Raw genomic sequence first — 25,478 nt, forward strand, 5'->3', positions numbered from 1 at the left:
AGGGGCCAACTCCCGTCTCCGTGGGCGTCATGACAAGGCTGCACGCACTGCAGCCGGACCCCAAGATGCTCTGCGGGGTCCGCTCTGTGGGACAGAGGTGGCAGGAGGGCCATCCTCACCTTCTTGAGCTCCAAGCACACGGAAACTTAAGTGCCCCAGGTCTGTTCCCACAACGATATGCTGAGCTGGAGACAGTGCCTTGGGGAAAAGTGCCAGGCTCAGCAAACATTATCTTTGCCAATTTTGATTACTACACCAATTCCAAACACAGGAGGATTTTTACAACTTTAATAAGAAAGTTTAAAGTCTGAATAAATAAATTTTAACTTTTCAACATCTTAAAGGCAAAACAAAGCAGACAGAATAAAGAAATAATATGAAGAAATGTTTATCCAACTGTGTTTCATTAATTCATTAATTCAATTTCTAGTTAAAATATTATAGAAGGGAAAAAAAAGTAAAAATACATAGGAGTCCACTGCTGTGGGGACAGAGACAAATGACTTAGAACACATCACCCTACGGCCTCCTCGGGTCCAGAACAAGGCCCCTGAGCTCCCCGATGCCGTAGGTGGGGTTACGACAACGCTGGGATGAAATACTGCAGGGAGACGTCTTCATGGAGCAGGTCAAAATGAACAATCTTGTTCTTCACAATGTCTAGGCAGAGAGGAAATCCATTACCGTACAGACCCATTCCGCACACACACTTTCACCCCTGGACACTGCAGCAGCTTCTCCCCCGAGCCTCTCCTGGAGCACCCAGGCCCTCCCAAGGTGACTGGTCTCCACTGTCCCAGCTGATGCCAAACCAGGGGCCTGGACCAGGCCGGCTCACCTGCTGCCAAGGAACAGGCCAAGGTCTCCAAGGAAAAACCCACACGGCAGACTTCCCAGAAGCCACATGTACCCAAGTCACCATCCTTCCAGGAAAAAAGCAGCTTCCCATCAGCGAGTGCCCTGAGTGTGCTGAGAAGAGCCAAGCATGCAGGGCCTTGTTAGAGAGCGGAAGGCAGCCTGCAAGGGCAGGCACCATGCAGCCTAAGGTGAGCAGCGAGGCATGGGGCCCAAGACCAAAAAGAGAAGCCAGACAAGAGGAAGAGGAGTGGCCACAGCATGAAAGCAGCCCAGCTGCCAGGGCCACACCACCGAGGGCAGGAGCTGCAGGGGGAGCCATGGGGCAGGCCACACCTGAGGAAAGCCGGCTGAAGCTAGAACAAGCCAGGCAGCAGGAGAAAGGCAAACAAAGAGCACACGCCCAGGCTGCTGAGAGACCAGTCCCAAGAGAATGGGAGGTTGGGAAGGGACACAGGGGACCAGCAGAAGGACACTTCAGGAGACGTGCTGGACACACAGAGGTGGCAGTGGAGACTGAGGGCGGCAGGGAGAGCTCCCCAGAGGTGGGCAGCGGAGCCAACCACTGTTAGAAGTCAGGAGTCAAGAGGAAGCACAGATGACAAGACACCGACTACTGCAGCAGGTCAGGCTCAGACACAGGAAGGAAAGAAATGCTTCCAGATGGAAACTTAAATCCAAGCCCAGTGGTATCAGAGACTCCACATACGTAAGGTTAGAGGAACACAGCAAGACTGGGCTGGACGCCCCTGCCCACATGCAGCTTCTCTCCAGGTGCAGACTCACACGTGACGCCAGGCAAAGTAGCACAGACCCAACGGCTGGGAAAACCCAAATACCCGACTACCCCAGAAAACTGGAGTCCACCAGTGACCGAGCTGTTCCCTGCATTTACGAAACTGCACGCACACCTAAGACTACAGTTGATTAAAGTACTTGAAGTGTGAAAAACGAATCAAAATGCAAACTTACTGCATGTGGCCTTTGTAGGATTTACTTGTTGTCCAGCAAGGAACTGTAGGAGCTTCCTAATGTCTATGTGCACTTGAGCCATTTGTTCTGAGTTTCTATCTTGAGAAGCATTTTCAGAAGCTAAAATGACATAATATTTTAAGATACAATTATCTTCAAGTGGAACAGGGAACCCAGAGAGCATACGATGACTGTTTATGTAAATAAATGATTTACATGACCACTCATTTTAGCAGCCTAGAGAAATACTGCATGATATAAATGCAATCACTCACTAAGCAAACATTAAGTACTGACTCTTTTAAGATGCTATGTTACAGGAATTCCCTGGCGGTCCAGTGGTTAGGACTCCGTGCTTTCACTGCTGAGGGCCAGGGTTCGATCCCTGGTCAGGGAACTAAGATCCCACAAGAGTCACAGCCCCCCCAAAATACTACGCTAATGTACAGGGAATCTTCAATTATAGGGACCTGAAATATGACCCAATCTCCTCCTTAAGGTCAAAGAAAACAGTTTCTCTTAGAAACATATACAGGACTTCCCGGGTGGTCCAGTGGTTAGGACTCTGCACTTTCACTGCTGAGGGCCCAGGTTCAATTCCTGGTCGGGGAACTAAGATCCCGCATACCTCATGGCATGGCCAAAAAAAAGCCCCAAAAAGAAAAAAGACCATATACACCTAAAGCAAGGCCTCTCATTATAAAGTGGAATGAAAGGGAAGAAAACATCCTTTCATCTCTGGGAAGGTATCAAAGACCCTCTTTGTTACTTATTAAAATAAACAAAATGAGGAACACCAAAATAAGTCATTTCATACAACTGCTGTCAAAGCTTTATTCACATGGATTTCACTTTGCTCCAGAAGCATGCCTGTCACTATGAAGTAAAATTCCCTCGCAATGGTAAGCTACAATGTGTCTCTAATAAGAAAACTTGTAGTAACGAATTTTAATTCTAAAAGTGGCAGGAGCCTTATTAGATCTACTTTGGAACACACGGGTGACTAAAACGGCCTTCACGGAGCGAGCACCGTCCCCAGGGCCTCTGCCTCGCTCCCTGCTGGAGCTTCCCTCCCCCAGCCTGCCCGCCACTGTGAGCTCCACAGCACAGGACTCTGATCCCTGAGCCAGTCCGCTCACCCACCCTCTCATCCACTGCTGACTGAGCTGATGCCTAGTCCCTTACCACCTGGTATGAGACAAGAAATTTGATGATGCGTGAAAAGCTAATATTTGCTAACATAATTCTGTAAGTACCAAAGAGAGTAAAGTAGGAAAAGTGGGTGGGGTTGGAGACAAGATAGTGGAGTAGGACTTGAGCTCACCTCCTTACCTCCTCTCATGAAAACACCAAAATCACAACTAACTGCTGAAAAACCATCAACAGAAAAAGAACAGAACCTACCAAAATGATATTCTACATCCAAAGACAAGAAAAAACTGCAAGGAGATGGTAGGAGGGGCACATTCACGATACAATCAAATCCTACACCAGCTGGGTGGGTGACACACAAACTGAAAAATAACTATTATCGCAGAGGTTCTCCCAGAGGAGTGAGAATTCCGGGCCCCACATCAGGCTCCCCAGTCTGGGTGTCCAGCATCGGGAGGAGGAGCCCCCAGAGCATCTGGCTTTGAAGGCCAGCAGGGCTTGAGTGCAAGAGCTCCACAGGACTGGGGAAACAGAGACTCCATCCTTGAAGGGTGCACACAAAGTCTCATGCACACTGGGACCCAGGGAAAAAAGCAGTGACTTCATATCAGCCTGGGCCAGACCTACCCGCTGGTCTTGGAGCGTCTCCCGAGGAAGTGGGGGGCGGCTGTGGCTCACTTTTGTGGAGAAAAGGACACTGGTGGCAGAGGTAACACCAAGTACTCATCGGCGTGAGCTCTCCTGGAGGCAGCCATCTTGACACCAAGACCCGGCCCCACCCAACAGCCTGTAGGCTCCAGTGCTGGGACACCTCAGCACAAACAAGCAGCAGGATGGGGGAACGGCCCCGCCCATCAGCAGACAGGCTGCCTAGTCATCTTAAGTCAACAGCCACCTCAAAACACACCCCTTCCCAAGTCCCTGCGCACCAGACGGACAAGACCCAGCTCCACCTGATGGTGGGCAGGCACCAATCCCTCCCACCAGGAAACCTGCACAAGCCTCTAGACCAGCTTCACCCACCAGGGGGCAGAAATCAGAAGCAAGAGGAACTACAATCCTGCAGCCGGTGGGATCGCAAACACGAAAAGCTAGACAAAATGGGACAGCAGAGGAATATGTTCCAGATGAAGGAACAAGATAAAACCCCAGAAGAACAACTACGTGAAGTGGAGATAGACAATCTACCTGAAAAAGAAATCAGAGTAATGACAGTAAAGATGTTTCAAGATCTCTGAAAAAGAATGGCGGCACAGACCGAGAAGAGACAGGAAATGTTTAACAAACAGCTAAAAGACATAAAGAACAGAGTGGAACAATTCAATAACTAAAATGAAAAATACACTAGAAGGAATCAATAGCAGAATAAAAGAGGCAGAAGAACAGATAAGTGAACTGGGAGACAGAATGGTGGGAAATCACTGCTGTGCAAGAGAATAAAGAAAAAAGAATGAAAAGAAATGAGGACAGTTTAAGAGACATCTGGGACAACATTAAAAACACCAACATTCCCATTATAAGGGTCCCAGAAGGAGAAGAGAGAGAGAAAGGGCCTGAGAAAGTATTTGAACAGATAACAGCTGAAAACTTCCCTAACCTGGGAAAGGAAACAGTCACCCAAGTCCAGGAAGCGCAGAGTCCCATATAAGACAAACCCAAGGAGGAACTTGCCGAGACACACTGTAATCAAATTGACAGAAATAAAAGACAAAGAAAAAAATATTAAAAGCAACAAGGGAAAAGCAACAAATAACATACAAGGGAATCCCCATAAGGTTATCAGTTTATTTCTCACCAGAAACTCTGCAGGCCAGAAGGCAGTGGCACAATATATTTCAAGTGATGAAAGGGACAACCTATAACCAAGAATACCCAGCAAGGCTCTCATTCAGATTCAATGGAGAAATCAAAAGCTTTACAGACAAGCAAAAGCTAAAAGAATTCAGCACCACCAAATCAACTTTGCAACAAATGCTAAATGAAGTTCTCTAGCTGAAAAAGAAAAGGTCACAACTAGAAAAAAGAAAATGAGGAATGGTAAAGCTCGCTGGTAAAGGCAAGCATACAGTAAAAGTAGGAAATCATCCACACACAAATATGACATGAAAACCAGCAATCGTGAGAAGACGAGAGTACAGTTTTGTATATATATAGCCTGCCATATCAAAACATCATGAGAACCGCAAACCAAAAATCTACAATACATATACACACAAAAAAGAAAAAGGAATCCAAATACAACACTAAGGGCAGTCATCAAATCACATGAGAACAAAAGAGGAAGGGAAGAAAAAAGACCTACAAAAACAAATCCAAAACAATTAACAAAATGGCAATAAGAACATACATACTGGTAATTACCTTGAATGTAAATGGATTAAATGCTCCAATTAAAAGACATAGATTGGCTGAATGGATATGAAAACAAGCAACTAGAGAAAGAACAAACAAAACCCAAAGTTAGTAGAAGGAAAGAAATCATAAAGATCACAGCACAAATAAATGAACTACAGATGAAGGAAGTAGAAAAGATCAATGAAACTAAAAGCTGGTTCTTTGAAAAGATAAACAAAATTGATAAACCTTTAGCCAGACTCATTAAGAAAAAAAGGTAGAGGATCCAAATCAATAATATGAGAAATGGAAAAGGAGAAGTTACAACAGACACCAAAGAAATACAAAGGATAAGAGACTACTACAAGCAACTATATGCCAATAAAATGGACAACCTAGAAGAAATGAAAAAATTCTTAGAAAGGCACAATCTCCCAAGACTGAACCAGGAAGAAACAGAAAATATGAACAGAATCATGAGTACTGAAATTGAAACTGTGATTAAAAATCTTCCAACAAACAAAAGTCCAGGACCACAGGCGTGTTCTATCAAACACAGAGAGGAGAGTTAACACCTATTCTTCTGAAACTCTTCCAAAAATTTGCAAAGGAAGGAACACTCCCAAGCTCATTCTATGAGGCCACCATTACCCTGATACCAAAACCAAACAAAGATACCACAAAAAAAGAAAATTACAGGCCAATATCACTGATGAACATAGACACAAAAATCCTCAACAAAATACTAGCAAAAAGAATTCAACAACACATTAAAAGGATCATACACTATGATCAAATGGGATTTATCCCAGGGATGCAAAGAATTTTCAATATCCGCAAATCAATCAGTGTGATACACCACATTAACAAAAAATTAAAAAACCATATGATCATCCCAACATGCATCAATAGATGCAGAAAAAGCTTTTGACAAAATTCAACACTATTTATGATAAAAACTCTCCAGAAAGTGGGCACAGAGGGAACCTACCTTAACGTAATAAAGGCCATATATGACAAACCCACAGCTAACATCATAGTCAACGGTGAAAAGCTGACAGCATTTCCTCTAAGATCAGGAACAAGATAAGGATGTCCACTTCCACCACGTTTTTCCAACATAGTTTTGGAAGACCTAGCCAGAACAATCAGAGAAGAAAAAGAAAGAAAAGGAATCCAAATTGGAAAAAAAGTAAAACTGTCACTGTTTGCATATGACATGATTCTATACATAGAAAATCCTAAAGATGCTACCAGAAAACTACTAGAGCTCATCAATGAATTCAGTAAAGTTGCAGGACACAAGATTAATACACAGAAATCTGTTGCATTTCTACACTTTAACAACGAAAGATCAGAAAGAGAAGTTAAGGGAACAATCCCATTTACCACTGCATCAAAAATAATAAAATACCTAGGAATAAACCTACCTAAGGAGGCAAAGACCTGCACTCCAAAAAATATAAGACGCTGATGAAAGAAATCAGAGATGACACAAACAGATGGAAAAATATACCATGCTCCTGGATTGGAAGAATCAAAATGACTATACCACCTAAGGCAATCTACAGATTCAATGCAATCCCCATCAAATTACCAATGACATTTTTCACAGAACTGGAACAAAACATTTTAAAATTTGGATGGGAACAAATAAGACCCCAAATAGCCAAAGCAATCTTGAGAAAGAAAAATGGACCTGAAGGAATAAGCCTCTCTGACTTCAGACTATACTACAAAGCTACGGTCATCAAAACAGTATGGTACCGGCACAAAAACAGAAATACAGATCAATGGAAGAGGATGGAAAGCCCAGAAATAAACCCATGTACCTGTGGTTAATTAATCTTTTATAAAGAATCCCAGAATATACAATGGAGAAAAGACAGTCTCTTCGATAAGTGCTGCTGGGAAAACTGGACAACCACGTGTAAAAGAATGAAATTAGGACATTCTCTAACACCATACACCAAAATAAACTCAAAATGGATTAAAATACCTAAATGTAAGACCAGACAGTATAAAATTCTTAGAGAAAAACATAGGCAGAACACTCTTTTGACATAAATCGCAGCAGTATCTTTGTGGAGCTAACCTCCTCGAGCAATGAAACAAAAATAAACAAATAATTAAACTTAAAAGCTTTTGCACAGCAAAGGAATCCATCAAGAAAATGAAAAGACAACCCAAAAATGGGAGAAAATATTTGCAAACGATACGACCGACAAGGGATTAATCTCCAAAATAAGCAAACAGCTCAAGCATCTCAGTCTCAAAAAACCAAACAATTCAATCAAAAAATGGGCAGAAGGGACTTCCCTGGTGGGGCAGTGGTCAGGAATCCACCTGCCAGTGCAGGGGACGTGGGTTCGAGCCCTGGTCCAGGAAGATCCCACATTCCCCGGAGCAACTAACCCTGTGCGCCACAACTACTCAGCCTGCGCTCTACAGCCCACGAGCCACAACTACAGAGCCTGTGTGCCACAACTACTAAAGCCCGTGCACCCTAGAGCCTTGTGCTCTGCAACAAGAGAAGCCACTGCCATGCAAAGCCTGCGCACCGCCACGAAGAGTAGCCCCCGCTCGCCGCAACAAGAGAAAGCCCACGCGCAGCAATGAAGACCCAACACGGCCAAAAATTAATTAATAAAAAAAAAAAAAGGGCAGATGACCTAAAAAGACATTTCTCCAAAGAAGACATACAGACGGCCAAAAAGCACATGAAAAGATACTTAACATCGCTAACTACTAGACAAATGCAAATCAAAACTACAATGAGGTATCACCTCACACCAGTCAGAATGTCCATCATCGAAAAGTCTACAAACAATTAAATGCTGGAGAGGGTGTGGAGAAAAGGGAACCCTCCTACGCTGTTGGTGGCAATGTATATTGCCATAGTGGTGCAGCCACTATGAAGAACAGTATGGAGGTTCCTTAAAAAACTAAAAATAGAGCCACCATATGATCCAGCAATCCCACTCCTGGGGGTATACCTGGACAAAACCATAATTCGAAAAAATACATGCACCCCAATGTCCATTCCAGCACTATTTACAATAGCCAAGACACGGAAGCAACCTGAATGTTCATAGACAGAGGAATGGATAAAGGAGTGGTACATACATATAAAATAACTCAGCCATAAAAAAGAATGAAATAATGCCATTTGCAGCAACATGGATGGACACAGAGATTATCATACTAAGTGAAGTAAGCCAGACAGAGAAAGACAAACATCATATGGTATCTTTATATGCAGAATCTAAAAAAATGATACAAATGAACTTATTTACCAAACAGAAACAGATTCACAGACTTAGAAAACAAACTTACGGTTACCAAAGGGAATAGGTGAAGGGGAGGGATAAACCAGGAGTTTGGGATTAATGTATATAAACCAGTATATATAAAATAAACGACAAGGACCTACTGTATAGCACAGGAAACTACACTCAATACTCTGTAATAACCTATACGGGAAAAGAATCAGAAAAAGAATATATATATATGTAAGTATTACTGAATCACTCTGCCATACACCTGAAACTAATACAACATTGTAAGGCAACTATATTCCAACAATTAAAAAAAAAAAGAAAGAAAGAAAGAAAAACTTTTTACTTTTTTAATACACACACAAAAAAAGTAGGAGAAAATGAGAAGTGTCACCCACATTTCTGACTCCATCCCAAGTGAGAAACTACAACGTTTGGGAGAAGGCACAGGCACTGAAGAGCTGGAAGGGCTCTTGAGACCGAGCCCAAGCCCAGGTTCTACGGACAAGGAACGAGGGAGCCCCAGGGCTCACCCTTCAGCCACCGGTGGAGGCACAGCTCCTCAAGCCCAGGAGGCTCACCTGCCCACCGCACTGCAGTAACAAGTGACCCAGCCCCATTATCTGTTCCCTTCCCAAGCATGAAACACAGGCACCCAAAGTTCAACCACTTTCCATCTAGAGACCTCGGTATGGTATGTCATCTGAAACAACTTATCAAAAGCAAAACATAACCCAGCAGGAAACTTACCTAGTGGAGGATTTCCAAGATCTTTAAAATGAGTTGTAACACACACTAGTTCAGTTTCTATTTTCAAGTTCAATTCTCCATTTAGGTTTGCTTCAATAATCTGCAAATTGAGTATTTTACAGTCTTAAGAAAAGTAAAAAGGAAAAAAAAGTGGACATCAGCTTCCAACAAACCAGGTGACAAGGTAGCCCCCCAAAACCCAGGGCACTCCTGACAGCACCAAGCCCCACATGGCATCAGCAAGAAGACAAGGCCTGAGAGCCAGGGACTCAGAAATCCGCGGAGAGCAGCCCCTCCGCGTGCAGAGCGCTGTGGGAAGACCTGAGAACAGGTGGGGCTGGGGGTCCCTGCTAGAAGCTCTGACAACACAGACACTGTGCGACTCCTGCAAAACGGAGGGAGGAGAACCGGAAGAGAACGTGAAGTTAGAAGCTCACCACCTGCCTTATCTTTATAAATGGACCAAACCATCTATTACAACTGCCAATTCCACATAATCAGAAAGCCTTCAGAATATCAGGAGAACATAACCATCTACCTAAAAAATAAACTCAGACATTGGGAAGTGAGATTTCCAAATTCAGAAAGGCCCGGAGATGCCGTCAGGTGTCCAGGACTCCAACAAGCTGCAGGGCCCCGTGGCCGCTGTGCTTTCCGCACTCAGAGGACAGCTGGGCTTGGTGACCAACTGCCGTGGCCCCTACCGGCCACACCTCTCCCCGCCCCAACAGTGCCTGGAACTTCTCCCAAGATCAGAGGGGCCCTTTCCTTTCAAGCTCTGCCCTCCACCAACCGACAGGGTCTTTAAACTGGACAGAATCTAGAAATGAAGTTCAGAGAAAGATACAGGTACCATGATATGCTTAAGATTTGGGTCATCTGCCCAGGGCACGCTGCATTTCGCCTTTTACCGTCGGTATCTGGCCATCTCTAAAGCCTGGCAGGTCTTCGGAAAGCCCGTGCGGCAGTGTGCAGGTCAGCATTTTGCTCAACCAACAATACAAGACTGTCCCCGAGCCGCCGCAGATGATGGTGGCTGTCTCACCGAGGAGCCATTCCAGAGGTGCAGCAAGAGGAGCGGAGGCCATGGGACGAGTGGAGCACGCCCTGCTCCGCAGGGCTCAGCTGGAGCTAAATCTTACACAGATTTACTTCGGAGTATCACCTAGTAGACCTCATCTTGTTCCTTAAAATTAGTGAACTCTGAATAGTTTCCATCCTAGTAACAAAATCAAAAAATGTTTTTAACTTGAGTAAGCTCTCATTTCTAAGGCTTTGATGTTACATAGAAAACAGCCTCTACATTTCCTTGCTGCATCGTCTAGTAAACGTACCTCTGAATGGGAAGAATTCATTATTCTTTCACTACCCAGAAACACACGGTGATGTTTCTAAGCCCGCTCTCTTATCCGGACACAATACTTGACTGAAATACAATATGTAAAACAATACTTGTGCTTACTGGGACTCTAAAGGTAACCCATAACACAGGCCCGTCTGCTTTAAGTAAGCACACACTCAGTGTCTACCTGTAAATTCTCCCCGCTTTTGAAAAACAGGTTTTATATAAATACAGATTTATTCAAGAAGGCAGCTTGCAAGGTTCTAGATTCACTCCAGACTTCAAACACTCTCACAGCTTTCTTCACATCCCCACCGCCTGAGTGATCAAACAGTAGCTCCACACCTCTGACCACAGCCGGTGCCTGGTGTGGGGCAGCGTTCAAACAGAACTTGCCAAGGAAGTTCACGAGCGACTCTCCGCACACTGGTCACCACGTTTATTTTGTGAGCGATGGCCAGAGTATTAGCCACATCAACATACTCTGCTTCTCAGGGACCTGGACAAGGTCTCACCTCTTTCGGAGAGTCCCCAAATCATAATTACCTACCATTTACGGAACAGTGGCTAAACGCACTGGGAACCTAACACAAATGATCTCGATTCACAAAAAGTAGCAGAGCCACTGTGACAGTTAGGCTGCCATTCCTGTGCCGGATAACACCCAGCACCAGGGTGCACCGCGCAGCAGGGGGCCCAGGGTGGCTGCAAGGACTCGGCTCCTGTGAGGCTGAGACAACGTGTAAGGTGTAAGCAGCAAAGCACTGCTCCGACCACCAAGCACCGCCGACCCACGTGCCCACCGCGGCAACAGCATCCCTGCGCGCTCGTCAGAAGCTCAGCCCGACCCCACCGCAGACCTCCCGAACCAGAACCTGCATTTGGTTGGAGGGGATCCCAACGCCTTAAAACCTGACGGAGACTCCTGTCAGCCCATGCCTGTTTTTTCTGCTCCTGAGTCGCACACGTCTCTCATTAAAGGAAGTAAGGTAAGGATGGCGTCTCAACAAGGGCTGCTAGGGCGTCTGACGGCACAGGGATATTTTTAACGTGTTAAGTCCTATTCATTTTCCTTAGTTCTCTTGCCTGTAATCTTCAAACACAGAATTCTGGTTACTCAAGTAGATCTCATTATGCATTTGGCTACTCCAACTTTCCATATGTTTGATGACTTTCCATTTAGTATTTCACAGTGCAGTAGCCACTTCCACAAAATTCTCGCTTTTAAACACTCCAGGGAAGAGAAAAACACCTCTGATGCTTTTATCTAAGCGACTTTGCTGACTCATTTCCCTTGGACCAAAAGAACAAACAATCGGATCCTGGACTTAATCGCCCTGCCTTTTTCCTCCTGGGCCTCTCGAACCTCTCTGGAGGTCCCCAGGGTACCCTCAGAGGAAGCTCCCAGCCTGACAACTGGATCAACATCAAGGCAGGCACAGCAGAACACCCATGTCTGCCCAGCACACACTGCTTCATCCGCAGCCATTGTAAATTAAAGTGAAATCTATAAAGATTAAGTGATGAGAGAAAATTACTCTCGAGTGAGCACACCTGCGGCGATAAAACAGCCCATCAGCGTTTTCCAGGCTTCAGGAAACTTTTGGATTCCAAAGATCTCTTGAAGCTAAGTTTCATTCCAGGTCCGTGTGCAAACACCTATTACCCGCGTGCTGACTGGCAGCCCCACAGTGGGTGGCTGTCACGCAGAGACGGTTAAGACAATCTCCCTTTTCGGGAAGCTGCCACTTGAGGAGGGTTCCCAGGTGCTAGCAGGTAACTTATGTAGTGCTGAGCAGAGCAGCTCGGCAGAGGAGGGGCTTACAGCCAGTGCAGTGGGAGAAGGGCTAAGTGCTTTCCAGGGGACAACGGGAGAGAAGCAGCCAAGTGTGAACGGCAGAGACGGGCCTGGGAAGAACCGGCGCTGTGGGGATGGACGAGAGTCTAGAGGGGTCCTGCAGGGAGGGGGCAGCCGTGTGGCAGGTAACCGGCCTGCAGACACCGAAAGCAAAGGTTTCACCAGGTGGACAGGGGTTTCTATAATGAAACATCCAGGGACACAATCGAATGAGTTTTGGGGGTGAGTGAAGAACTCAGGAGAACCCCAGGAGGGAAGGAGAATGACCGACACAATCCCCCAACACTGTCACTGTCACATACAGCGTTTCACGACATTGGCAGAAAACCTTCACAGAAGTAAACAGGGAAGTAAACATGACCCTCGACCTGACCTAAGAGCTGCCTACAGGAAGAGGGGTGTGTCCTGGGGGATCTCTGTCCTGGGCTCACGGAGACATCTGGCAAGTAGAGAGGCCAGCATCAGTGATCGTAAGAAAATATGTACATTATCAGATAAAACATGTAATATGCTGCCCAAAACATATGGAAAGAAAGCCAGAACTGTTGAATATATCCTTAATGTACTATTAATATAGATATGAGGGACTAGGGCAAATGCGAGTGAGGAAAGTTGAGAAGACCTAGAGCAGGTTGCTACGGGCACCTGTAAAACTGCAGGCTCTCAACAACCAGCCAGGCCCCCAGAGCCGGGGGGTGAGGGACGCCCCACGCGGACACCACATGGTGAATGGCAGGGCACCAAGCCTCCATCAGACGAGGCTCCTCCCAGGACACGCAGCCGAAACCACACACTTGGGAGCTCTTTTCCAAGAAGTTAGGACTTACAAGGTAATTGCTGATGTTTTTCATCTTCTCCACAATGCTCTTCATAGTCTTCAAGACTGGTAAATAAATACTAACCTATAAAGCAAATGAGAAAAATCAGTAGTATTAAAACATTAACATAACATAGTCAAGTACTAACAGGTGCTCATTACCTGTTTGCAATGTGTGTACGCTTAAAAGCTCTGGAATCTTGTTTTTAAATTGCCTGAATACAGGTCCTGCTTAAAATATAAAAAGAAAAACAATTCTACAGCTTCACTCACTCATGCCTGCCTCTGGTGACATCAGTGACCATGTCCCTGTAGGCATTCCCTGGTTCCAAGACTGCAGCCCTGCAGCCAAGATGCCCTGCACATGCCCCCGGGGACTAAGACTCAGCACAGGCGGAGGCCGTCCTCCAGGGGTTCACACCCAGGCTCAAGGTCTGCCTCCTACTCTGTGCAGAAACACTGGGGGCCAGTCTCTGCAGCAGTGCCCAGACTGGGTTACAGCAGTACTTGGTACGATGCTGGCTTTTTCCCAGCAAAGATGTCTTCTAGTAAAAGCCAAATAAATATTCCATTCGCTGTATTTTCACAGTCTCTTCTTCACTAAATCGTGAGCAAGAGTTTGACCTTTGGGCATCATCTTTATTCCCAGTGGCTCTGGGACTCCTGTCAGGAGAACTAAAGCAGGCTCTCCTTTTGACTCTTACACACACCCTGGACATCACTCCTTACGAGACAAAGGAAAAAACCACGTTCTGTGAAACCCAAGTTGGTGCCTAGGACCGTTACTCCTGATAAATGCGATGGTCCTCCAAAATACTACCTTAGTTTTACTTAAGCGTTATTATTGGGCAAGACTTTCTCTCTCCTAACTGTAAAGAACGTGGCATTTCTATTATGTAAAACGCTACTTTAAGATGTTTCATGTAAACAACTAAAGACAAATATTGCAATTTTTTTTTTTCCTGGAGTGTCCTTTAAAAATGACTATCTCTTTTCAGGCACTATACAACTTTCAAATAAAACCTACAGCAAGACTTTATCTAAAGTCAGAGAATTCAAATCACACCATTTAACATGTGGTGAGCAACAGCACGCTGGGCATCACTCACGTCAGCGTCTGGGACCGTCGGTTCTTGTAAGTCTTTCCACAGTTTTCTAGGAATAACCTTTACAGGGATGTCATGTGTCACAACACGACTACTGCTTGACACGGATAACTGCCAACAGAAAAATTAAAAATTATTTGTATCACGTCAACACTTAAAAAAAAAAACTGAAAGACAAAAAAAGTTGATACCAAATCTAAGTGGAATGTTCTCAATTCAACAAATATTTATGGTGTGCCTATCCAGCTTGGGGCCCTGTTAGGAGCTGGGAAGTGTGGTGAGCAAGGACAAGATAAGGTCCCCTCTGTTCCAGAGGTACAGGTGGGTAAGGAAGGAAACACAAACTGTACAAGCTGGGTGCACTACATATGATCACCGCAGATGTGAAGAAAGCAAAAGAGCGACCAAGTGAGCGTGGGAGGAGGGTCTTAGACTGGGAGGCCAGGAAAAGCTTCGCCGAGAGGTGACGTCTCAGACAGGACCAAAACAAGGATGAGCTGCCAGTCATGGGAAAACAGAGACGAGGGGGACAGTGTTCCCCCAGGCAGGGGGACAGCACATGCAAAGCCGTGAGGCACAAGCTGATTTGCTACGCAGAAGGGACGAAGAGACCGTTCTGTGTGCACAGGACACTCGGGTGCTGCTGGAAGGATAGAACTCGATCTGTCTATGTGCAGAGGCTCCTCTGAGACTCCACAGACCAAAATATTCTGCTCTTTAAGAAAGAAAAGCATGATATGTTACTCTCTTACTTTTCCTTAAGTAACTTTAGAACCATACCACACTTACATTGTGAGGTGAAATACAGATTAGCTCTGAGAACCGCCTGACTGCAAAGAGCTGAGAAAAAGGAAGGAAGGTTGAGGAAGAGAGTGATCAAGATGGTGGAGGAGTAGGACGTGGAGCTCACCACCTCCCACAGATACATCAAAACTACATCCACACATGCAACGGCTCTCACAGAACATCTACTGAGACCTGGCAGAAGACCTCAGGCTTCAGAAAGGGCAAGGAAACCTCCACGCAACTGGGTAGGACAAAAGAAAAAAGAAAAAAGAAAAAAGAAAAAAAGAGAGAGAGGAATTGGGATGGGGCCTGCACCCCAGGGAGGGAGCTGTGAAAGAGGAAAGGTGCCCACACCCTGGATGTCCCCTCACAGGCAGGGAGATCAGCCTGGACAGAGGGGGAGCTGTGGAACCTTGGAGGAGAATCCAGCAACCAGTTTACAGAAGGCAGAATGGAGAGAGACCTGCACAGATGGGAGATGCCACTGCCCTGCACTGCCCAGCCTGAGACACGTGCCCGCCGGGGCAGGTGGGGGCTGGGTGCTGAAGCGCAGGCTTCGGAGCTCAGGCCCGGGGAGAGGACTGGGGTGGGCTGCCTGAAGGGGCTGGAGTGTGGTGTGGCCATGACCAAGGGCGCACCTGGGCCCGCCAGAGAGGCAACGTGCCACTGTTGGAGGATGCGTGAAGGGAGAGGCGGGGCCGCCACAGGAGCTTCCTTCCACGTGCACGTGCACTCTCAGGCAACACAACACCACCTATATGAGCTCCTGGGGCGGGTGTGAGCCACCGCTGCCGCTGAGAGTGTCGGGAGTGGGCGCCAGCTGCCACTGCCATCGCAGGCTCCAGGAGCACGTGCAAGCCGCTGCAGGCTCTGGGAATACACACGAGCTGCTGTTGTGGGCTCTGGGTGGGCAGGTGCCAGCCGCCGCCACTGCTGAGAGCTCCAGGAGGGGGCACCAGCTGCCCTCACTGTTGCGGCTCCAGGAACATGCAAAAGCCGCCACATCGGCACACTCCCTATCAAGGGGATAGTGGCCAACACATGCTGAGGAGAGGCAAAAGGCATCCATACTAAAAGCAGCCCTCGCACCAAAAATATTAAACCTACACAAGCTACACAGGGATGCTCCCGCATATAAATAGCCTTCTAAGACCACAGGTGGTAACTGTTTCTCCTAAACTCAGAGAAAGAGAAATACAAGTAAAATGAAGAAGCAGAGGAACCACTCCCAGTTAAAAGACCAAGAGAGAATTCCCCGAAGGAACAAACAATGAAACAGACTTCTTCAGTCTAACAGAGAAAAAGTTCAAAAAGGTGGTAATGATAATAGTGAAGGAATTAAAAAGGCTTTTGACAGAAGTGCAGATTACTGTAAAAAAGAACTAGAGACGATAAGGAGGAGCCAAGAAAAATTACAAAATTAATTTACCGAGATGAAAGCTGAGCTAAAGGCAACGAATAACAGAATGAATAACACAGAAGAAAGAATAAGTGAGCTGGAAGATAGAATAATGGAAATCACTCAATCAGAACAGCAGACAGAAAGCCAAAAGAAAAAATAATGAAAGCAAGATAAGAGATCTGTGGGATAATATAAAACATGCCAATCAATGCATAATACGGATTCCAGAAGGAGAAGAAAGAGAAAAGTGGATCGAAAATGTTTTGAAGAAATTATGGCTGAAAGCTTCCCAAACCTAAAGAAGGAAACATATATCCAGGTACAGGAAGCACAGAGGGTCCCAAGTAAGATGAACCCAAACAGACGTACACCGAGACATAATTAAAATGGCAAAAGTTAAAGAGAGGATTCTAAAGACAGCAAGAGAAAAACAAGGAGTTAATTACAAGGGAACCCCCATAAGGCTATCAGCTGATTTCACTATGGAAATGTTGCAGGCCAGAAGGGAGTGGCAAAATATATTCAAAGTCTTGAAAGGGAAAAAAATCTGCAACCTAGAATACTCTCTCTAACCAGCAAGATTATCATTTAGAATAGGAGGAGAAAAATTTCTCAGACAAGCAAAATCTGAAAGAATACAGTGATACTAAACCTATCCTAAAGGAAATATTGAAAGGTCTTCTCTAAATATAAAAGAAGCAACAAGCTATACGAAAGAGGGAATAACAAATGGAAAGTAAATCACTTAAGCCAATATACAGATTAAAAAGAAGAAAAAAATTTTTAAATCTATTTGTGAAAACGATGATAACCACAACAAACTACAAAAGAATAAACACGAAGATGTAAAAGAGGACATCAAAATCATAAAACGTAGGGGAGGAGAATTAGAAAATGTAGATTTTTTTTTTTTAAATGTGTTTGAGCCTACAATGACTATCAGTCTAAAGCAAGTAGATATAGGAAGGGGTTAATATACTTGAAAAACAGGGTAACCACAAATCAACAACATACAATAGATTCACAAAAACCAAAAAGAACACAACACAAGCATAAAATAAAAGGAATCAAACCACAAAAAGAAAAACAAGAAGAGAAATAAAGGAACAAAGAAAAAACACAAAATCAATTGGAAAACAAGGTTTAAAATCACAATAAATACATATTTATCAATAATTTCCTCAAATGTCAATGGACTAAATGCTCCAATCAAAAGACAGAGTGGTGGACTGGATAAAAAAGAAGAGCCTGCAATATGCTGCCTACATGAGACCCACTTCAGGGACTTCCCTGGCAGTCCAGTGGTTAAGGCTCTGTGCTTCCACTACAGGGGGCACAGGTTCGATCCCTGGTTGGGAACTAAGATCCCGCACACAGCATGGTACGGTGTGGCCAAAAAAAACACTAGAGACCCACTTCAGGGCAAAAGAAACACAAAGATTGAAAGTGAGGGAATGGAAAAAGGTATTTCATGGAAACGGAATTGACAAGAAAGTGGCAGTCGCACTACTCGTATCAGACAAAATAGACTTTAAAACAAAGGCCATAAAAAAGGATAAATAAGGACAATATATAATAATAAAAGGATCAATACAAGAGAAGGATTTTATACTCATCAACATATATGCAACTAATATCAGAGCCCCCAAATATATAAAACAAATACTAACAAACATAAAGGAAGAAACTGACAGGAATACAATAATAGTAAGAGACTTTAACACCCCACTTGCATCAGTGGACAGCTCTTTGAGACAGAAAATCAATAAGGCAACAGAGATCCTAAATGATACAATAGAACAGTTAGACTTAATTGTTATTTTGGGGACATTACATTAAAAAAAAAAAGAATACACATTCTTTTCAAGTGCACATGGAACATTCTTTAGGACTGACCACATACTAGGGCACAAAACAAACCTCAACAAATTTAAGAGCATAGACATTATTTCAAGCATCTTTTCTGACCACAATGGCATGAAAACAGAACTCAACCACAGCAAAAGAAATGAGAAAAAAACAATTACATGGAGACTAAAAAATATGCTACTAAGAAACCAATGGGTCAACAAGGAAATCAAGAATGAAATTTAAAAATACCTTGAGACAAATGACAAAGAAAACACAACCATACAAAATCTAAGGATGCAGCAAAAGCAGATCTTGGAAGTTCATAGCAATACAGGCCTTCCTCAAAAAACAAGAAAAATCTCAAATAAACAACCTAATCTGCTGCCTAAAAGATTCAAAAAAAGAACAACACCTAAAGTCTGCAGAAGGAAGGAAATAATAAAGATCAGAGGGGAAATACATAAAATAGAGATTAAAAAAACAGAAAAAGGGGCTTCCCTGGTGGCTCAGTGGTTAAGACTCCACCTGCCAATGCAAGGGACACAGGTTCGATCCCTGGTCCGGGAAGATCCCACATGCCACAGAGCAACTAAGCCCGTGTGCCACAAATAGTGAAGCCAGTGAGCCACAACTACTGAAGCCAGTGAGCCACAACTATTGAAGCCAGCGAGCCACAATTACTGAAGCCCACGCCTAGAGCCCGTGCTCTGCAACAAGAGAAGCCACCGCAATGAGAAGCCCGAGCGCAGCAACAAAGACCCAATGCAGCCAAAAATAAATCAATAAATAAATTTATTTAAAAAAAAAAAAAAAATATCAATAAAGCCAAGAGCTGGTTCTTTGAAAGGGTAAACAAAATTGACAAACGTCTGGCAAGGATCACCAAGAAGAAAAGAGAGAGAAACCAAACAAAATAAGAAATGAAAAAGGAGAACTATCAACTGATACTGCAGAAAAAACCATAAGAGAATGCTATGAACAATTATATTTGAACAAATTGGACAACCTAGAGGAAATGGACAAGTTTCGAGAAACATACAGCCCACCAAAAGTTGAATCAAGAAGAAATCAATAATTTGAACAGACTGATCACTAGAAGTGAAATAGAATCTGTAATTAAAAAAAAAAATTCCCTACAAACAAAAGTCAAGGACCAGATGGCTTCACAGGCAAATTCTACCAAACATACAAAGAAGAACTTTTACGGATCCTTCTCAAACTCTTCCAAAAGATTGAAGAGGAGGGAACACTCCCAAAAGCATTCTATTAAGCCACCATCGACCCAATACCAAAACCAGACAAAGATATCAGCAAAAATGAAAATTACAGGCTGATATCGTTGATGAACATAGATGCAAAAATTCTCAACAAAATATTAGCAAACCGAATCCAACAACATGTAAAAAAATCAGACACCATGACCAAGTGGGATTCATCCCAAGTTAACAAGGATGGTTCAACATATGCAAACTGATGTTATACACCACATCAACAAAAGAAAAGACTGGGACTTCCCTGGTGGTTCAGTGGTTAAGACTCCGTGCTTCCACTGTAGGGGCATGGGTTTGATCCTGGTCAGGGAACTAAGATACTGCATGCCACGCAGCGCAGCCAAAAATAAAAAAAAATTTAAAAATTTAAAAAATTAAAAAAAGAACAAAAGAAAAGACAAAAACCACATGATCATCTCAATGGATGCAGAAAAAGCATTTGACAAAATTCAACATCCATTCATGATAAAAACTCTTACCAAAGTGGATATAGAGGGAACATATCTCAACATAACAAAAGCTATTTATGACAAACCCATAGCCAATATAATAACAGTGAAAAGCTGAAAGCCTATCCACTAAAATCTAGATAAATACAAGGATGCCCACTCTCACCACTTCTATTCAACATATTACTGGAAGTGTTAGCCACAGCAATCAAACAAGAAAAATAAATAAAAGGCATCCAAATTGGAAGGGAAAAGGCAAAACTGTCATTATATGTAGATGGCATGATGCTACATATAGAAAATCCTAAAGACTTGACACAAAAACTACTAGAACTGATACATGAATTCAGCAAGGTAGCAGGATACAAGATTAACATACAGAAATCTGTTGCATTTCTTTACACTAACAATGAAATATCAGAAAGAGAAAGTAAAAAAGAAAAAAAAAACTCTTAAAATCACATCAAAGAAAAATACAATAAAATACTTAGGAATAAACCTGACCAAGGAGGTGAAAGACTTACATGCTGAGAACTATAAAACATTAATAAAGGTAATTAAAGATGATTCAAAGAAATGGAAAGATATCTCATGCTCTTGGATTGGAAGAATTAATACTGCTAAAATGGCCATACTAAGCAAAGCAATCTACAGATTTAATGCAATCCCTATCAAATTACCCATGACATTTTTCACAGAACCAGAACAAATAACTCTAAAATTCATATGGAACCATAAAAGACCCAGAATTGCCAAAGCAATCCTGAGGAAGAAGAACAAGGCAGGAGGCATAACCCTCCCAGACTTCAGACAATACTACAAAGCTACAGTAATCAAAACAGCATGGTACTGACACAAAAAAAAGCCAGATGGATCAATGGAACAGAATAGAGCGCCCAGAAATAAACCCACACACCTACAGTCAATCTTTGCGACAAAGGAGGCAAGAATATACAATGGGAAAAAGATAGTTCCTTCAGCAAGTGGTGCTGGGAAACTTGGACAGCTGCATGTAAATCAATGAAGTTAGAACACACCCTCATGGCATACACAGAAATAAACTCAAAATGGCTTAAAGACTTAAATGTAAGACATGACACCATAAAACTCCTAGAAAAGAGCATATGCAAAACATTCTCCAACATAAATCATAGCAACATTTTCTTAGGTCAGTCTCCCAAGGCAATAGAAGTAGAAATAAAAACAAACAAATGGGACCTAATCAAACTTACAAGATTTTGCACAGCAAAGGAAACCATAAACAAAACAAAAAGACAACCCACAGAATAGGATAAAATATATACAAATGATGTGACCGACAAGGGATTAATTTTCAAAATATACTACAATGAGGTATCACCTCACACCAGTCAGAATGGCCATCATTAAAAAATCTACAAATAACAAATGCTGGAGAGAGTGGGGAGAAAAGGGAACCCTCCTCTACTGTTGGTGGGAATGTAAGTTGGTGCAGCCACTACGGAGAACAGTATGGAGGTTCCTCACAATACTAAAAACAGAATTACCATATGACCCAGCGATCCCACCCCTGGAAATATACCCAGACAAAACTATAATCCAAAAAGATGCATGCACCCATACGTTCATAGCAGCACTATTTACAATAGCCAGGACATGGAAACAACCTAAATGTCCATCAACAGATGAATGGATAAAGAACATGTGGTATATATAAACATACAATGTTATAATACTCAGCCATAAAAAAAGAATGAAATAATGCCATTGCAACAACATGGATGGACTTAGAGATTATCATACTAAGTGAAGTCAGAAAGAGGAAGACAAATACCATATGATATCACTTATATGTGGAATCTAAAACATAACACAAATGAATCTACCTTAGAAACAGAAACAGACTCACAGACATAGAGAACAGGCTTGTGGTTGCCAAGGGGGAGAGTGGGTGGGGGAGGGATGGACTGGGAGTTTGGGGTTAGCAGATGCAAACTATTACATACAGAATGGATAAACAACAAGGTGCTACTGTATAGCACAGGGAACCATATTCAATACCCTGAGATAAACCATAATGGAAAAGAATATTAAAAAAAGAATGCATACATATGTATAACTGAGTCACTTTGCTGTACGGCAGAAATTAACACAACACTGTAAATCAACTATACTTCAATTTAAAAAAAAGTTGAGAAATCCTCTTCCATAAAGAGCATTAAACTGAATACAACACTCACCCGAAAAATAAAGTCCACAAATCACATAAGGAGGAGAGGTGCCAGGATGAGGGAAGGCCAGGGAAGAGGCAGCATTGGCGCTAAAGGAAGTTAAGGCTTCAAAGAGTAAGAGGAGAGACTCCAAGGAGAAGACCCAGCATCACCAAAGCCTGGGAGTTGGGATAAAACGGGACACACCTGGGGAACCTCTCGGAGGGCAAGTGTTTGCAATTTGGCTCTACAATGGGTTGGGCCACACGTGAAGGGCTTCGGACAGTAAGTTGGAAACATGAACTTCATTCTGTGAGCACTGACAGCCTGTGGAGTACATGTGTCCTGAAGACAGCTGCGTATTGGATTCATCTGGTAGTAGCATGGAAGAAAGATGTATTCCTCGAGAATCAGAGGTCATTTTAAAGGTGTTAGCAGCAGAGGCGTGGGAGAAGGGAGGGACACACAAATGCTTCAAAAGTGAATATGGAGAGAAACCATGGTTTCTAGACTAGGTGACAAAACCAGTAAAAGAAATGGAGATGCTGGGATATGCAGATATGAGAAGAAAGATGCAGAAGTGCTATTTCATAGGAAAAGCAGTATCCTCGTTGAATATTATGGGATCACAATGCTATTTAAATATGACGAGGACCTGACTCCAATGGAAAACAAATACTGATGTGCAGATCTTTCATTTTAATAAAACCAATTAGCTTTCCACATACTGTTAGAAAGCCTAGGCTTATAACTACTTTTGAATCCTCTGGGAAGTTTCAGAAACGCTCCCGTCGTACTCACCAGCTCTATAGAAACTGTGAGGCAGGGAAAGTGTTTATTAGTCAGCTTGATTTTCAAGGCTCGGGCATTCTGGGCAGTTTTCAAGGCTCGAGATAAATTTTCCGATGTTAGCTCTAAATAAATCACATTGTTTTCTGCGGAGACACCTTCCATTTGAAATTCGCTGAAGAAGTTCTCCTAAGGGAAGAAAAAGGGGGACATCTGTGCTCTTTCCGGCGGCGGCATTCGTGGCGGGCGGGGGTGGGGGCGGTTTGCACGCCTCTCAGACCCTCCGCTCACCTGTTCCAGCTCACACCACATGCTCACCCCTCCATTGGCCACCTTGTCCGAGAGGACGAAGTTCAACTTATCCGGGCTGATGCGCAGAGTGCAGGTTTTGGCAAGCTTGGCTATCATGTTACTGACTCCTACAAAGAAGGATTCGAGTAAGGAATTACTAAGAAGCACGCCAAGTATCCCAGACGCTAACTTAGCTCGCAGAACTCCCAGTTCGGCCCGACGAGCTTGCCGGTGGGAGAATCACGTTTACGCTGGTACCCACCGGGAAGCCTTTAATGCCGCTGAGGTCACGCCTGCCTCCCAACAACCCTGCGCGGTTCGCATCACCAGCCATCAGGGCTGGAATAAGGAAACCGAGATTCGGAAGTGAACTGGCGCCTACTGGCCGCCTTCATCTCTCCCACGGCCACTCGGGGCCCCCGGGTGCTGCAGGGGTCGGGGCAGGGCCAGGCGCCGCAGGGGGCGGGGGAACCAACGGGGCCGGGCTGTGAAGGGCGGTCTGCGCCAGATAAAGGTGTCTGTGCCGCCAGCGGCCGGGTTAAGAAAAGACACGAGATAGGACTCAAGCTTCAGGGACAACCCTCGGCACCTGCGCCCGCCCCATCCTCCAGCGGCCCGCCAGGCCAGCGCGCCCCCATCTTCCTCGCGGGGCCCCGGCCGCAAGCACTGCCCCTTCCGGGCCTCCCGCCCTCCCCTCTGCCCTCCTCCCCGCCGCCCGGGGCCGACGCGGCCCCACTCACGCGTGAAGTTGTTCAGACAGGCCGCATCCACAAGCTTAGCCCGAAACTTCATGGCGGGACGCAGCCCGTGCGGGGCGCCCGTAGGCGGCCGACTCCAGGGACCCCAGCCTTACGCTGCCCGCCGGAAACGCCACCGCGGGCCTGGGTTCCGCCTGCCTCGGCCGGACGCGCGCCCGCGGAGGGGAGGAGGGCCTTCGGGTCGCGCCCCTGGGGTGACGCGACCTCTGCCGGAAGTGACGCGTCCTCCGCCCGCAGGTACCGGAAGTGGTTCTGACGATTTGACGTTTGAGCTCCGTCATCCTTATTTCCAGTTCTCTTTTACAACATGATTAATAAAATCAATCCCTTATTTATAAAGTATTGAGTAGAGTTACCGCTTAAATACACACCTCTCTGGGGTAGGGGAGCTTTAGAACCTCCCTCGGCTCAGACGTTCGCACTAGTACCTCAGCGGTGCAGGACCACGTTGCATGATGCTGTGAAATTGTTTCAAATTTAAACTTTTAAAGTGTGCAAACCACAGGATGTTTAAAGAACACTAATGTTAAGTGGTAATTCTGTAGTCGTATCTCAAGATGAACTTCACCAGAGCCTACTAAAAAAAAAAAAAATCTCACAGCAAAGGGGCTTCCCTGGTGGCGCAGTGGTTAAGAATCTGCCTGCCAATGCAGGGGCCACAGGTTCGAGCCCTAGTCCGGGGAGATCCCACATGCCATAGAGCAGCTAAGCCCGTGTGCCACAACTACTAAGCCAGTGCTCCCTAGAGCCCACGCGCCGCAACTACTGAGCCTGCGTGCCACAACTACTGAAGCCCGCACGCCTAGAGCTGGTGCTCTGCAACAAGAGAAGCCACCGCAGTGAGAAGCCCGCGTGCACCACACCGAAAGCCCCTGTGCAGCAACAAAGACCCAACGCAGCCACAAATTAATTAATTAATTAATATTAAAAAATCTGACAGCACAAATAATATAAATGATGTGGTAGAATTTTGAAAAACAAAATGAGAAATAGAACAATTGTCTCCAACTTGGTTTTTCAGAGACAAGATTGTCCATGTTAAGAATGTTTTATTTTTAATGTGCTTTGCAAGTAGAAACCTACAACCTTGTTTTTACCTTGGTGTATAGAATCAAGATATGATAAACAGTAATAACAGATCATTTTAAAAGTGCAAAGTACGAAAATTACAAGCAGTTCTGCCTATTTTAAGACTATAACATGAAGGTAGACTCCAATCTACATTGTT

The 25,478-nt window shown here is 44.4% G+C and overlaps 1 protein-coding gene across 1 annotated transcript; it reads right to left on the reverse strand.

The window, feature by feature from the left end:
• Positions 1-289: 289 nt before the first annotated feature.
• On the reverse strand, positions 290-24,450 carry HUS1 (HUS1 checkpoint clamp component). Its single transcript, XM_061197516.1, has 8 exons — positions 24,233-24,450; positions 23,493-23,620; positions 23,214-23,390; positions 14,468-14,575; positions 13,369-13,443; positions 9,342-9,441; positions 1,828-1,947; positions 290-660 (listed from the first exon to the last, which is right to left on the reverse strand). The coding sequence occupies exons 1-8, from the start codon at positions 24,282-24,284 to the stop codon at positions 578-580; spliced, it is 843 nt and encodes a 280-aa protein (XP_061053499.1). The 5' UTR covers positions 24,285-24,450; the 3' UTR covers positions 290-577.
• Between the last annotated feature and the right edge of the window lie 1,028 nt (positions 24,451-25,478).

This window comes from Eubalaena glacialis, chromosome 8 (assembly GCF_028564815.1).
Source record: "Eubalaena glacialis isolate mEubGla1 chromosome 8, mEubGla1.1.hap2.+ XY, whole genome shotgun sequence".
Taxonomy (NCBI): Eukaryota; Metazoa; Chordata; class Mammalia; order Artiodactyla; family Balaenidae; genus Eubalaena; species Eubalaena glacialis.

Bases quoted from the DNA above. Each gene is read 5' to 3' on its own strand.
- HUS1 (XM_061197516.1), bottom strand. From the start codon at position 24,284: ATGAAGTTTCGGGCTAAGCTTGTGGATGCGGCCTGTCTGAACAACTTC. The intron at 13,444-14,467 runs GTGAGTGATGCC...TTTGCTTTATAG, and splicing joins CGACGGTCCCAGACGCTGAC to GTTAGTATTTATTTACCAGT. The intron at 9,442-13,368 runs GTAAGTCCTAAC...CTCAATTTGCAG, and splicing joins AAAACATCAGCAATTACCTT to ATTATTGAAGCAAACCTAAA.